At 48.7% G+C, this 15,353-nt stretch overlaps 1 protein-coding gene across 1 annotated transcript; it reads left to right on the forward strand.

Moving 5' to 3' along the window:
* The first annotated feature begins 6,035 nt into the window (after positions 1-6,035).
* On the forward strand, positions 6,036-15,170 carry R3HCC1 (R3H domain and coiled-coil containing 1). The gene is made up of 9 exons (XM_087816185.1): positions 6,036-6,062; positions 6,790-6,939; positions 7,372-7,499; positions 7,916-8,053; positions 8,788-9,388; positions 10,153-10,322; positions 11,616-11,683; positions 12,961-13,056; positions 14,041-15,170. Exons 1-9 carry the CDS (start codon positions 6,036-6,038, stop codon positions 14,175-14,177), a joined length of 1,515 nt encoding a protein of 504 aa, XP_087672311.1. The 3' UTR covers positions 14,178-15,170.
* Positions 15,171-15,353: the final 183 nt, after the last annotated feature.

The raw sequence follows: 15,353 nt of genomic DNA on the forward strand, positions 1-15,353 counted from the left end.
TCCATCAATGAGGACCAAGGAAGGGAAGTGATGCACAAAAAGTAGAGAAATACTTGGTGCCCTGACTTAAATGCCCTAATTAAAAGACATAGGGTAGCTGAATTGGATAAGAAAATAAAATGCATATACATGCTGTCTACAAGAGACTCAACTCAGAGCGAAAGATACACACTAACTAAAAGGGATGGAAAAAGACATTTCATGCAAATGGAAAGGGGAAAAAAGCTGGGGTAGCAATACTTATATCTGACAAAATAGACTTTAAAACAAAGGCTATAGTAAGAGACAAAGGAGGAATACATAATGATAATGAGAGCAATCCAACAAGAGGATACAACCCTTGTAAACATTTATGCACCCTCAATATATAAAGCAAACCTTGATGGACATAGGGGGAAAGATTGACAGTAATACAGTCATTGTAGGGGATTTTAACACCTCATTGACATCAATGGATAGATCTTCCAGACAGAAAGTCAACAAGGAAACAGTGGCCTTAAGTGATACACTTAATCAAATAAACTTAATTGATCTTCAGAGCATTTCACCCCAAAGTAGCAGAATATACATTATTTTCAAGTGCCCATGGAACATTTTCTAGGAGAGACCACATGTTAGAACACAAAACAAGTCTCAATAAATTTAAGAAGATTGAAATCATATCAAGTATCTTCTCTGACCATAATGGTATGAAGCTACAAATCAATCACAAGAAAAAAACTGAAAAACACACAAACACATGGAGGCTAAATAACATGTTACTAAACAATGAATGGGTTAACAATGAGATCAAGAAGAAATCAAAAGACACCATGAAGCAAATGAAAATGAACATACAACAACCCCAGATCCATGGGACACAGCTTAAATAGTCCTAAGAGGGAAATTTGTAGCATTACAGACCTACCTCAAGAAACAAGAAAAGTCTCAATCTAACTTTATATTTAAAGGAACTAGAAAAAGAACAATAAACAAAGCCCAATGTGATTAGAAGGAAGAAAATAATAAAGATTAGAGCACAAATAAACAAAATTAAATCTTTAAAAAAACAGTACAAAAGATCAATGAAACTAAAAGCTGGTTCTTTGAAAAGATAAACAAGATTGGCAAATCTTTGAACCAGACTCATCAAGAAAAAAGAGATCACCCAAATAAATAAAATCAGAAATGAAAGAGGTTAAGTAACAACTAACACCAAAGAAATACAGAAGATTGTAAAAAAATATAAACAACTATATGCCAACAAATTGGACAATCTGGAAGAAATGGATAAATTCCTAGAAACATACTATCTTCCAAAACTGAATCAGAAAAAAATCAGAGAATCTGAACAGACACATCACAACTAGTGAAATTGGAGCAGTAATTTAAAAACTCCCAACAAACAAAAGGCCTGGACCAGATGGCTTCATAGGTAAATTTTATCAGACATTCTGGAACTAACACCTATCCTTCTCAAACTCTTTCAAAAAATTCAAGAGCAGGGAAGACTCCCAAGCTCATTTTATGAGGCCAACATTATCTTAATTTCTAAACCAGATAAAGACACTACAAAGAAAGAAAATTATAGGCCAATATCCCTGATGAACACAGATGCTAAAATTCTCAACAAAATATTAGCAAACTGAATTCAGCAATACATTAAAAAGATCATACACCATGACCAAGTGGGATTTATTCCTGGGATGCAAGGTTGGTACAATATACACAAATCAATAAACATGATACACAGCATAAGCAAAATGAAGTATAAAAACCACATGATCATATCAATAGATGCAGAAAAAGCATTTGTTAAAACCCAGCACCCATCTGTGATAAAAACTCAGCAAAGTGAAGACAGAGAGAACATACCTCAATGTAATAAAAGCAATATATGGCAAGCCCACAGCCAGCATTATACTCAATGGGCAAAAACTAAAAGCATTTTCTTTAAGATCGGGAACAAGACAGAGATGTTCACTTTCACCACTCTTATTCATCATAGTACTGGAAGTCCTAGCCTCAGCAATCAGAGTACAAGAAGAAACAAAAAGCATCCAAATTGGAAAGGAAGAAGTAAAACTTATTATTTGTAGGTGACATGATATTGTATCTAGAGAACCCTAAAGAGTCCACCAAAAAATTACTGGGATTGATAAATGAATTCAATAAAGTAGCAGGATACAAAATAAATATCCAGAAATCAGTTGCATTTTTATACGCCAATAATGAACTTTTAGAAAGGGAAGCTAAGAAAACAATCCCATTCACATTTGTTTCAAAAAGAATAAAATACCTAGGAATAAATTTAACCAAGGATGTAAAAGACCTGTATTCAGAGAATTATAAAACACTGAAGAAGGAAATTGAAGAAGATACTATAAGTGGAAGCATATACCATGTTCATGGATAGGAAGGATTAACATCATTAAATGTCCATACTACCCAAAACAATCTGTAGATTCAATGCAGTTCCTATCAAGATACCAATGGTGTATTTCACAGAACTAGAACAAATATTCCAGAAATTAATATGGAACCACAAAAGTCGATGAATAGCCACAGCAATCTTGAGAAAGAAGAACACAGTTGTAGGAATCATGCTACCTGATATCAAACTATACTACAAGGCCATAATAATCAAAACAGCATGGTACTGGCATAAAAACAAACATACAGATTAATGGAACAGAATAGAGAGCCCAGAAATAAGCCCATGCCTTTATGGTCAATTAATATTTGACACAGGAGGCAAGAACATACAATGTGGTAAAGATAGTCTATTCAATAAATGGTTTGGGGAAAATTGGACAGATATGTGCCAAAACAAACAAATTAGACCACTTTCTTATATCATGCATAATAATAAACTTAAAATAGATTAAAGACTTAAATGTAAGTCTCAAAACCATAAAAATCCTAGAAGAAAAATCCTTTAAATGGGCAGTAAAATCTTGGACATTTCTCATAGCAATATTTTTTCTGATATATTTCCTCAGGCAAGGGAAATGGAAGAAAAAATAAATAAATGGGACTACATCAAACTAAAGTTTTTGCATGGCAAAGGAAACCATCAACAAAATGAAAAGACAACCCATTGAATGGGAGAACATATTCACCAATACACCTGATAAGGGATTAATATCCATATTTACAAAGAACTTACAAAACTCAATTCCCAAAAAACAAACAATCCAATTTAAAAATGGGCAGGAGAAACAAGATGGTGGCGTAGGTAACAGTTGAACCCACCGCCTCCCACAACCATGTCAAAATTACAACTAAAATACAGAACCACCATCACTCAGAGCTTCCTGAAATCTGGCTGAACAGAAGCCCCACAACCAGGGAACTGAAGAAGCACCGAGACCAGTAGGAGGGGCGGAGACTCGGGTGGATCGAGGCTGAATCAGAGACTCGCTGCGGGCCCACACCCAGTGCCGCCATTTAAACCCGGGAGGGACATCTCGGCGGTGGGGGTTTCCCAGAAGAGCGAGGGGTCCCAGTCCCACAGCAGGCCCCCAGCCCAGGGCTCCAGGGCCGGGAAGAGAAGCCCCCACAACTCCAGGCTGTGAAACCAGCAGGGACTGTCCCTGAGGGTCGAAGAGGCTGCGGGAGCCCCAGGCTCTCCTCTTAAAGGGTCCGCGCACGGACTCAGACACGCTCCCTCTGAGCCCAGCACCGGGCAGCAGCTTGAAAGGAACCTGGGACTCTTGGGGAGGAACTAACCTGCCTGAAATTGGGGCGAGAGCTGGAGGGGCAGCTTTCTCCTAGGCAGAAGGGCCAGCAGAGGCCATTGCTCCTGTGGGGAGTCCTCCCCACACACAGCCAGCAGGCAGGCACCATATTTGAATCGCCAGCACCTGACTCACGCCTTTGGCCCCACCCTGTGATTCCCAGAGGCCCCGCCCCTCCTCACCTGCAGCTCATCCAGGCCATTTCCAGGGGCTTTTCTGTGCAAGTGGCCTCTCGAGCCTCATGCTTAGGACTTAACTAAAATCTCGCAAACAAGCAGCAGCAGACCCCATACAGCTTGATAAGTGGCCCCAGGCCTGGCACCAGTGGCAGCCTGCATTGGCTCATAGCTTGGCCTCTCCTGGACAATGCCAAGCCCAGCACAAGTAGCAGCCAACTACTGTTTGCTGTGTAGCTCATGCTGGGTGGCCCTGAGCAAGGCACTGACAGAGGCTCACTTTGCACCTCCCAGGAGGCCCCAGAGACAGTGCACCTGGTGGTCAGACTCGACCACGCTGGATTACAACTGTACCACATCCACGAGTGACACTCAAGGGGCACACTTGGTGAACACCAAAGCTCCACTGAAGTAAGTCCTGCTCCATAGGGGTGTCTCCAGCACAGCAGCTCTTTGGCTATAGTTGCAGCTGGTCCTCACAGCTGATTGGCCTGGGGCTCAATTCCTCCCAGTGATGCCAACAGCAACCAAGGCTCAACTACAACAGGACAGTGTACACAGCCCACACAGGGGAGCACCTAGAAGGCCCAGCTCAGTTGACTGGGGAGGCTGAGCCACAGGATCCTACAGGACACCTACTACACAAAGCCACTCTACAAGTTCCAGTAGACATAGCAGCTCTACCTAATACATAGAAACAAACACCTGGAAGCAGCCAAAATGGGGAGGCAAAGAAACATGTCACAAAGGAAAGAACAGAAGAAATCTCTAGAAGAGGAACTAAATGAAATAGATCCAAGCAAGCTAACAGAGTTCAGAATTTTGTTCATAAGGATGCTTAAACAGACTGTTAGGGAAATAACTGAGAAAATTGATAACATAATAAAGTACCAATTTGAAATGAAGGCTACACGAACTGAAATGAAGAATAATTTACAAGGAATCAACAGTAGAGCAGAGGATGCTGAGAATCAAATCAGCAATTTGGAACATGAGGAAACAAAAAACACCCAACCAGAAAAACAAAAAGAAAAAAGAATCCAGAAATATGAAGATAGTATAAGGAGCCTCTGGGACAACTTCAAGAGCTTCAACATTCATATTATTGGGGTGCCAGAAGGGAAAGAAAGAGACCAAGGAATTGAAAACCTATTTGAAAAAATAATTACAGAAAACTTCCCCTACCTGGGGAAAGAAATCGACTTACAAGTCCAAGAAGCACAGAGGGTCCCAAACAAGAGGAACCCAAAGAGGCCCACAGTAAGACACATCATAATTAAAATGCCAAAGGTAAAGACAAAGAGAGAATCTTAAAAGCAGCAAGAGAAAAGCAGTTAGTTACTTACAAGGGAACACCCATATGACTGTCAGCTGATTTCTCAACAGAAACTTTGCAGGCCAGAAGGGAGTGCCAAGAAATATTCAAAGTGATGAAAAACATGGAACTACAACCAAGATTGCCCTACCCAGCAAAGCTATCATTTAGAATTGAAGGTCAAATAAAGAGATTCACAGATATGAAAAAGCTAAAGGAGTTCATCACCACCAGACCAACACTACAGGAAAAGTTGAAGGGTCTTCTTTAAGAAGAAGCTAATGAACAAAAGAACCTGACAAATGAAATAAATCCAGAGACATTGACGCATGCAACAGACTATCATATTTCAGAGGAAAGAGGGAAGAGGGGTGGAGGGTGGGAAGAGATTAACCAAAGAAGTTATATGCATATATGCATAACCCATGGATACAGTTAATAACGGGGTGAAGGCCTGGGGAGGGGGTGGGAGCAAAGTGGAGGGCGTCAGTTGGGGGGGGGGGAAATGGGACACCTGTAATACTCTCAACAATAAAGATAAATTTAAAAATTAAAAAAATTAAAAAAAAATGGGCAAAGGACCTGAATAGACACTTCTCCAGAGAGGACATAGAGATGGCAATAGACATAAGATGCTCAAAGTCACTAATCAGAGAAATGCAAATTAAAACCATAATGAGATATCACCTCACAACTGTCAAAATGGCTATCATCATTAAATCAACAAGTGTTTGCGAGGATGTGGAGAAAAGGGAACCCTTGTGCACTGTTGGTGGGAAGCTGACTGCCCTGGCCAGGTTGCTCAGTTGGTTGGAGCAACCCAGTATGCCAGGGTTTCGGGGTCTCAACCAGGTCAGGGCAAAGGCAAGAGTCAACCAATGGATGCATGAATGGGTGGAGCAGCAAAGCGATCTCTCTCTCCCTCTCTCTCTCTCTTCCTTCCCCTGTTTCTCAAGACAATAAAAAATTTTAAAACAAATTAAAAAAACAAAGAAATCTTACCCTTTGCAACAACATGGATGGACCTGGAGAGCATTATGTTAAGTGAAATAAGCCAGTCAGAGAAAGACAAGTACCATGTGATTTTACTCATATGTAAAATCTAATGGACTAAATGAACTAACAAGCAAAATGGAGACAGAATGATAGAGAGCAGGCTTACAGTTGTTGGGGTGGGGGTGGGGCTGAGCGAGTGGAGGGATTGAGAAAAAAAAAAGTAGAAAAAACTCGTAGACAGCCAACAACAGTGTGGCGAAGGGGGGGATAGGGGAGATAAGTGGTGATGGACGGAGACTTGGGGTGGTGAACACACAATACAGTGTACAGATGATGTGGAATTGTGCATCTGAAACCTGTATAATTTTGTTAACCAGGGTCAATCAATTCAATACAAAGGAAAAAGAGAGAAATACTTGGCGCCCAGAAACTTCCTTTCTCTTTATTACTCTGTCACTTCCCAGGGAGAGAAACAATGAGTCCAAAATCTGGCACCCACACTACCTATTATTTAGGTGCCACTCAAAAGTGTTGGCTGGATTTAATTGACCCTAGGACCCAGTGAGCCTTCCTGGGTAATAAGTCAATTACATGCCCTCTATTTCTGCGATGCCTCCCCCGGGCCGCGCGGTGGCGCTGCGCCTCCGCCGAGGCCCTGGCTGTTGAGAGCCGCGAAGGGGCGCGCAGCTTTCTGGGGATCCTTCAGCCGGCAGTGGCACGACGGGGGCCTGCGGTGAGTGCAGCGGGCGGGGATGGAGCGGGTCGCCTCCTTCGCGCCAGCTCCGCGTCTGGGGAGGGCCGACGGCGCCCGCTGAGAAGGCTGGAGGCGGCCCCGGCCTCTCCGACTCTCTGCCCCAGCCCAAGACCCCGTGAGGTTGGGGCGGGGGGGGGGGGGGGGGGGCCGACTGGGGCACAAAGGCCCCGAAACGTCGGGCTCGCGTGCGGGGGCAGCGTGCTCCAGCGGGGACCAGGAACCCCTCCAATGCCCAGCCGCTGTTGTGCCAGGAGACCTGGGCACGGCCCTTCCCCACCTCGGAGCCTGCTTCTCTCGTCGGAGGCGAGACCTGGACCGCGGTGCCTCTGAGTCCCTTGCAGCACCGACACCGCGGTGCTGGAGTGGCTGCGGTCTGTGCTCTGACCCCGGCCCTGGCCCTCTGCCCCACAGGCTCTCCCACCTATCACCCTGGCCCATCTTTGCTTGGATGGCGTTTTCCTCTCCCCGACCGAAAATGACTTTGTGCACCGCGTCCAGGAGGAGCTGGACCGTTTCCTGCTGGAGAAGCAGCTGTCAAAGTAAGCTGGAGCGAGGTGTTGGAGGGGCCCGCCCTGCTGCTAGGAAGGGCAGGGTGCACCTCGCCCCCTCTGCTCCCTTCCCCAGTGGTGCATCCAGGGTAAATGGCCTGCATTTGCCTTTGACCTTGGACTTTAGGTTTAACGATCTGCTCTCTGGCCTCTCCCAGCTATATTTTTCCTGTGTAATTCTGAGCATTACCTCCAGACTGAAGGCCCCAGCCCAGGAATGGGGATGGGACCAGTAACTCCCTGTGATAACCTCTATGCTCAGGTCCTTTGCACTCAGCTTGGGACTCAAAGGGGCAGAGGGAGCCTAATGTTAAGCCACCTTTAAACCGAGAGTGCACCTGGTGGGGGTCAGGCCTCAGAGGCTGTACTTGGAGCTCCTGCTCAGCACTCCTTCTGCCCCTTCCCAGGGTACTTCTTTTCCCCCCACTCTCCAGTCGCCTTCGGTACCTGATCCATAGGACAGCAGAGAATTTTGATCTTTTGAGCAGCTTCTCTGTTGGGGAAGGCTGGAAGAGGAGGACAGTGATCTGTCACCTGGACGTCAGGTGTGTATCCTACTGCCTTCGAGGGCTCTCTGTAGTCCCTTGGTGTGGGCAGGTGAGTGATCTGGTCAGTTCCTGGGAGGGGAGAGCTTGTCAGGAAATTAGGGTGGGGCTGCTACCTCTATCCCCAGCCTCAGTTGCTTAAAGTCAATGCTGCCTTTTGTTTCAGTAGTGGTGTAGATGTGCATTGTTTGTGGAGTTCATTTAGCAAATTCAACTATACATGTTGGGCCAAAAGAAAGAAAGAGCAGTTTAAGCAAAGAGGGTGTCTGCCCATGACTCGGAGCATTTGCCCCTGAGGCCATGGAATGAAAGTGAGAAGCACATATGAGCCTTCACTCCTCTTTCCGTGTGCATCTCTCAGGATCTTATAATGACTGTGAGTCTAGTGTTTGATTTTTTTGTTGTTGCCAAAACCTGGGATCAAACCGTGTTTAATATTTTTCTAATAACATAGTCCCTAAATGCAAGTATTTATCTAGTACGTAACTGGAGGTTCAGCCATCTCTAACTCAGTTTAAACACTGGAGGGAGCATTGGTCTGCTTTAGCTAGTTTAGAAATAGCATTCCTCCTCCACTATGATGCCTTCCTAAGGTATTTTCAAGGGTTATTCTGGCGCTGTTTTTTGCCTAATGCTGACTTGAGGGCCTCATTTCTGAAAGGCAGGTAGCTCCAGTAAATTATTTTCCTTGGGGTGCAGACATGCTCTGATCACCTTCTCTGTTCCTGCTTCAGGTCGCCCAGTTCTGATGGACTCTCTGGCCCCCGCTGCCCTCCTGCCTCTCACCCTAACAAGTACCGAGGTCCTTGGCCCCCCTCAAACCAGGGACTGGCTGCTGGTCCCCGAGGGGCTCGGGCAGGCCGGGGGCGGGGGCATCGAGGACGGAAGCCTGACCAGGCTTTGTATGTGCCTCGGGTACTGCGCAGGCAAGAAGAATGGGCACTAACGCCTACCCAGGGGCACAAGGCTGACGTTCTTGCTGGCAGCCTCCGGGAAGAGCCTGGAGATGTTGGTGATGGGGACCCCAGCTCTGATCTGGAACACCCTGTGTTGATGACTCAGGCAACGGACGACCTAAAGGGCTCGGGCCAGCATTGTGAGAATGAGCAGCTGCTGGACCCAATGAGCATTGAGCCCTCGGAGCCCAGGAGCCACTCAGGGATGAGAGACAGCCTGGAGAAGGTCACACAGCTTTTGCCCAATTTGCAGCTGGACTTGGAAGAGGGGAATGGAAGTGAGCTGGAGAAGAGCCTGGCAGCAGAGGAGGAAGAGGAAGAGGTGGAAGTTGGGCCTGGCAGCTTCTCCCAGGAAGATTACAGTGAGCTGCTGCAGGAGGTGATGAGCTCTTAAGCCCGGAAAAGGGAGGGCAGAAGTGAGGTGGGTGCAGTTCTGGGTGGAAGGGACCAGAGGTTGTGGTATGGAGGGGCTGGGCATGTGCTGGCCGAGCAGGGCTGTGTGTTGGGTGATAGGGGTCCCTTGGGAGACATGGGGGAAGGCATGGGACTTTTGCCCAAAGGAGTCAGGACTGACACAGTGGAGGGGAGGAAGCTCATGGATACTGGGTCAGGGGTGTGGATTTGGGTCCCAGCTCAACCACGTAGGAGCCATTTGACTATGGGCAAGTCATTTTGCTTTTCTGAGTCTCAGTTTCCTCATTTGAAAAGCAGATGATAATACATCCTTCCCAAGGTAACACAGATAGGATGTATGTGGACTTGCTTTGTGAGGGCCTATAGATGCTGGTCATGAAAATTATTCTTCTTTCTGAAGCTTTGTCTTACAAACCTTGTTTCCTTGGAACTGTGTTTCCCCCTGAGACTGTGGTGTTCAGTTTGGAGGGCAGGTGTCTTATTGGTATTTTATAGATGAAGGATGGAGACCAGAAAGACTTGCTTAATATCACATCATTAAGGAGGGAAGGAAAGATCATGGAATTGCCTAGCTCTGTCTCTTACAGCTCTGGCTCCCATGGGAACTCACCCTTAGCACCCTTCCCCCTGCGCACCCAGAAGCCCACAGGACTCTGTGTGTTGTTTGAAAGCAGTTGTGTGGAGCCTTGTGTCAGAGCTCCCCTCGCTAAAAGGCACAATCTCACCCAGATAATGGACAACCTGACCCAGAAGGAGATTCAGGTAGAGAAGGTCCATGTGGACACATCCTTCTTCGAGGAGCTGCCCGGAGAGCAGGATTTTGCCCACGTGGTGGAGATCTACGATTTTGAATCGACACTCAGGACTGAGGACCTGCTGGCAGCGTTTTCCGAGTTCCAGTGAGTACAGGCGAGGCTTCGGGGAGGCAGAGGAAGCAGGGTGCTCCCTCTTAAGAGGAGCTAGGACCTCCCTTTGTGGTTGGGTATACCTGCCTGCCCCTCTCCCAAGTGCCTAGCTATCTCGAAAGAAAGGCAGAAAGTAGATGCCATTGTTCTGGGCTCCATACTTCTGGGCAGTTCAGCCTACTGGCCATGACTGGGGAAGAGGAGAGCGATTTTTGGTTGTAGGCCTGTTCCTGAGGCCCTAGAGCTGGTCCTGCTGGTGCACGCACACCTCCATCCTGCCCCTGCATGCCTGCCAGGCCCCAGTGGGACCCTCTGTCTGGATGCAGGATGCAGGCAGTCCACCCCCCACCCCTAACCCTTGTTCCACATCCTAGCCACCCAATCAGTCGACAGACTGAGGGCCATCTCCGTGCAGGAACCACCTCTGGGGGTGCTGAGGTGGATGTCCTGGGAAGAGTCGGAGTGGAGATGGGAGCCGAAGGGATATGCTGAAGGAAAGACTTCTGTTCCCCCAAATTCCTTAAGTCCAACTTGTCTTTTCTCTTTTTCTTTTCTTTAATGTTCACTTTTCTTTCTTTAATACTCCTCTTTTCCTATGTAGGCTTTTAAAAATCCCCTTTCTTCATGGCCCCCTTTTCTGACTGCTTTGCAAAAGCCCTCCCATGCCCTCCTGGAGCCTGAGCTGGAGGGGCAGCTGGTGGGGCACGAGGGGCTCACCTGTTCTCGACCCCTGAAGGTGGCCAACCCAGGGCTACCCGTGACTTCTTCAGCCAGCGTAGTCAGTGCCCGCAGAGCTGGGGGTGGGCGGCACTGCTTTGGGCCTCTCCTGGCCCTCAAACTCAGTGCTGCTTTCCTGAGCAGTGGGAAGAAAGTTGAGCAGGAGCAGGAACAGAAACAAGCATATTTTAGGTCCTGTCCCTTGTCCCTACCACATAACCCTTTTGTCTCCAGCCGTAGACCCCACGCCCTTGGCCTGGCTGTGCCAGTGCCAGTAGGAGCCCCCATCTCCCTTGGTGGTGTGCTCTGTGAGCTCTTTTAGTCCGGGCTTCTTCAGACCTAGGAATCAGGGCCCACCTGATCAGCCGGACTGATTCCTGTCTTTCTGAAGCCAAACACATGGTCTTCAGAGAAAGTCTGTTGCAGGTGATTGTCTCCTTCCCCGAGGAGATGGAACTTGTCTTGGGCTCCTAGTGTTTGAGGACTGGAGGTGGGAGGGGACTTCTTTTAGCACAAAGGGTTTTGCCCATTTGCTTTCTTAATCACTCTGCCGTCTCTTCCCCGTCTCAGGGAGGAGTTCAAGATTCAGTGGGTGGACGACACGCACGCTCTGGGCGTCTTTCCCTGCCTGGCCTCAGGTAATGCAGCTTCACGGTGGGCGGGGCCCTTCCTCTGTCACTGAGAAGGGAAGGCGCCTTGGTCTCCCTGATGCAGACCATCCATGTCCAGGTTGTAGCCCCCTCCCAGCCCACCTAATTCAGAAGTCCAGGGGCAGAGGGCTCTGGGCCAGCAGCTCACAGCCTGTCCTATTCACGTTAGTCCTTCAGTCCAGAGGCTTCGGGTTCAGGTGACACTGAACACATGTCACAGGCCAAGCCCTAGGCACTTCCACACATTAAATGAAACCATATGAAATACTGTTTTTATAGGTCAAAAGTGTTCAAATACTGGCCATTTCGTGTGGTTCAAGCACACGCGTTCTTTTCCGTTTTTATTATATCCTCAAGAAGTGGGTCAGGTCACCTCTATTTTCTAAATGGGGAGACCGAGGTTATGAAGATCCTCAGTGTCAAAGCTGGGGACACGAGCCAGCCTCCCGTCACTCCAGTGTTCCTGCTCCCTCTTGGCCACTTTCCTAGGCCGCCCCCGTCACACCACTGCTCACTTTGGGTGTATTTATGAAGAGTAACACTCCTGCCCCTCTTGGCTGGGCTTCCAAATGCCGAAGCTGAGAGGCCATAGCTGGTGTGGGCTCCGTCCTCAAGAGAACCTGAGGGAAAGGGGGTGGTGTTTAGGGAGCAGAGGCCCGGGGTACAGTGGGGGCTCCAACCCCAGAGTGGGAGCTGACTGAAAGGGAGGCAGGGAGGCAAGGCCTGGAGCTATGGAAAGAAGGAACACTGGGCAGGGCCTGGCCAGGGCTGCCTGTGTGCTCTGCAGGCTGTGTGGTGTGAGCAGGTCATGCCCTAGCTTCAGTTTCCTCATCTATAAATGGGTGGCTTGGACATGAAGCCCCTCCTGGCTCTGACATACTGTCTGTAAGTAGCTCAGGCACAACTCAGAGTGAGGGCGTGCGCCCCGGGAGGGTCTTGAGTCAGGGGAGGGGTACAGTTTGAAGTCCCCAGGCTTTAGAAGGCGGAGGCTGCCTCTGCTGTGCTCCTGAGCAGCCCAGGGCGGAGGGTGGAAGCTGGACTCTGCGGGTTTTCCTTCTGAGAGCACAGGTGGCCCGTGCAGGCATGTGGGGCTGGGGGCAGCGTGGGCGGATGACACAGTGGCCTCCAGGCTTCCCTGTCCCAGGACTTTGAATGGGTGCATGAAGCGGCTGCATTCGTTTTGGGTGGCGTGTGTGTTCCTGGGCCCTGAGGGGGCCTTCCCAGGAAGAGGAGAGGATGGCTCCAGATCTGTTTTCTTTCCACAGCTGCCGAAGCCCTGACCAAGGATTTCTCAGGGCTCAAGATCCGGCCCCTCATGCAGGGAAGCAAGCAGTCCAAGCTGAAAGCCTTGCAGAGGCCAAGTAAGGGAGTGGCTGTGTCTCGCTGGGGAGGCTGTGTGTGGGTGGTTAGGCCGTGGGGCCTTTTCTGTGATTCAGCCCCCTTTGTTCAGCTCTCTGCTTTAGGACCCCCGGGCTCAATGGCCAGTGGGGTGCTCCTCTCACACTGCGTGTCTGGGGACGCCCTGGGACGGAAGGGCCCAGCAGAAAGGGCTGTGTGCCAGCTCCTCTGTGTAGGGCTTGCCCTCCTGTTCACACCTCTGCTGGGTGTTGCTCAGGGAGAAGCTTGGTCTTTTCTGCAAGTTCCTGGGAACTGCATTGTGCAGTGGGGTAAAAAGAGTCCTCACTGCGTGTGATCCTGGCTTTGTGACTTATTTAAGTTGACTTTGAGTAAGTTACCTCTTGTTTGTCAGCTGGTTTCTTTCTCTATAAACTAAGCAGATCATACAGATTATGTTATAGGCATGGATTAAAGGGCCTGGAAGACCTGCCAGGAGAGGCGAGAGGCACACAAAAGGTGCCAAATAAATGATAGCTCCTCCCCTTCGCTCTTCTTCCAGAAAGCATGATGGGGACTTTTAGAGGCCAGTTTTCTGTGGCTGCAAAGCAGTGGCCAGAAAAACTGGCCCAGAAGAGGTCTGCTGATGCCATCCATGCTCTTGTGGATCATATGACCTTTCCCCCTTACTTTTTGGGGACTATAAATATCCTGTCTGTCCAAGAGCTCTAGGTGTCCCATCCTGACATGGTGATTTCCCTCCCAAATGGCCCTACAAAGCAGGGAGGAGTACTGTGCAGGTGGAGAAACAGGGAGGGCACAGAGAGGTAGCAGGGTTAGGGCAGGACCCAGAAGCCCTAAGTGGGCCCCCTCACTGCATCTGGCCAGGCTGTGGGCACAGCTGGTCTTAGAGGTTGGCTCAGATGGCCTCTGAGGCTGCTGTGTTGCAGGGAGGGGAGGTGGCCATGGCCTTGAATTCAAATCCCCACCCCATGGGGCTTTCCTTTTAGAGCTCCTGCGTCTGGCAAAGGAGAGACCACAGACAAGTACAGCAGTGGCCCGGAGGCTGGTGGCCCGGGCCCTGGGACTTCAACACAAAAAGAGAGAGCGGCCTGCTGTTGAGTCTCCTACCTCCCCGAGGCCCTGAGAGGCCCAGCCAGCCTGGATCAACACCCCCATGACAAGCTGGTGCCTCAACACCACAAGCCTTTACGGAGACCAGAATGGCCCTGTATTCCCGTTGCAGCGTCACTGTGGGGCATGGGCTTTAGTTTGGTTTAGTTCCAGAAGCTGAGAAAAAATAAAAACTTAAAAGTTGTTTTAATCTGCCCTGGCTGGTGTGGCTCAGTAGTTAAGAGGGTCGGCCCGTGCACTTAAGGGTCATGGGTTCAATTCCCGTGAAGGGCACGTACCTGGGTTACAGGTTCAATCCCTGGCCCCCCTCTGGGCACATGCAGGAGGCAACCAATTGATGTGACTCTGTCACATCGATGTATCTCTTTCTCTCTCCCTCCCCTCACCCCCTCACACTCTCTCTCTGAAAAAAAAAAACAACAAACAATGGAAAAAATATCCTCCAGTGAGGATTAACAACAAAAGTTGTTATGATTATTTCAAACTATGATCAACTGTGGGACACTAGGGGGTGCTGTTTGTCTTCCAGTTTAGACCTGGATGCTGAAGAAATTGGTCATTCCAGACTGGCATGGAGGATTCCGCTGGGCCTGGAAATCATTTTTGCACAGAGCCTGTCACCTGTTGTGTGACACCTGTGCAGTCTTCCCTCACAAGTCAGGTACCCTAACCTGCCCCTGGGAGCTACAGAGCTGTGGGCTATGGCAGTGCTAATGGCTCTGCCCCGTGGACTTGTCCTAATGTTTCCTGTCAGTACGAGCTACAGACGGGCTCCTTGGAGAAATAAACATGAACAAAGCCAAGAGGTAAAATCTGACGTGACCACTGAGTTTGCCTCCCTCACAAGAGCAGATGTAAGGACATCTTTGTGGGGACAGGTCCCCGTGCACTCATTTTTCTAGTTTGGATGGAGTCAGTGCTGAGGCTAGGTGTCCCTTCTCGTCCTAACACAACTGCTGTGCCTGCCCCCTGACACATTTCAATAAAAACTAAGAGCTCAAGAGAAGTTGTGACTTGTATTTTTGTTGATTTTGTGACCTCCTTGGACAGATCTCAAGGGGCAGGGTTGCTCCTTTGGGGGTGTAGGGAAGGGGGGCCCCTGTAGCCACACTGGACCACAGCTCTCTGCAGGAGCGGACCTGAGTGTACAAGGCTCCCTACGGCCCGCTGGGCAGGAGCTCTGCTGCTC

The sequence above is a fragment of the Miniopterus natalensis genome, chromosome 4 (genome assembly GCF_054644295.1).
Source record: "Miniopterus natalensis isolate mMinNat1 chromosome 4, mMinNat1.hap1, whole genome shotgun sequence".
In the NCBI taxonomy this organism is placed as follows: Eukaryota; Metazoa; Chordata; class Mammalia; order Chiroptera; family Miniopteridae; genus Miniopterus; species Miniopterus natalensis.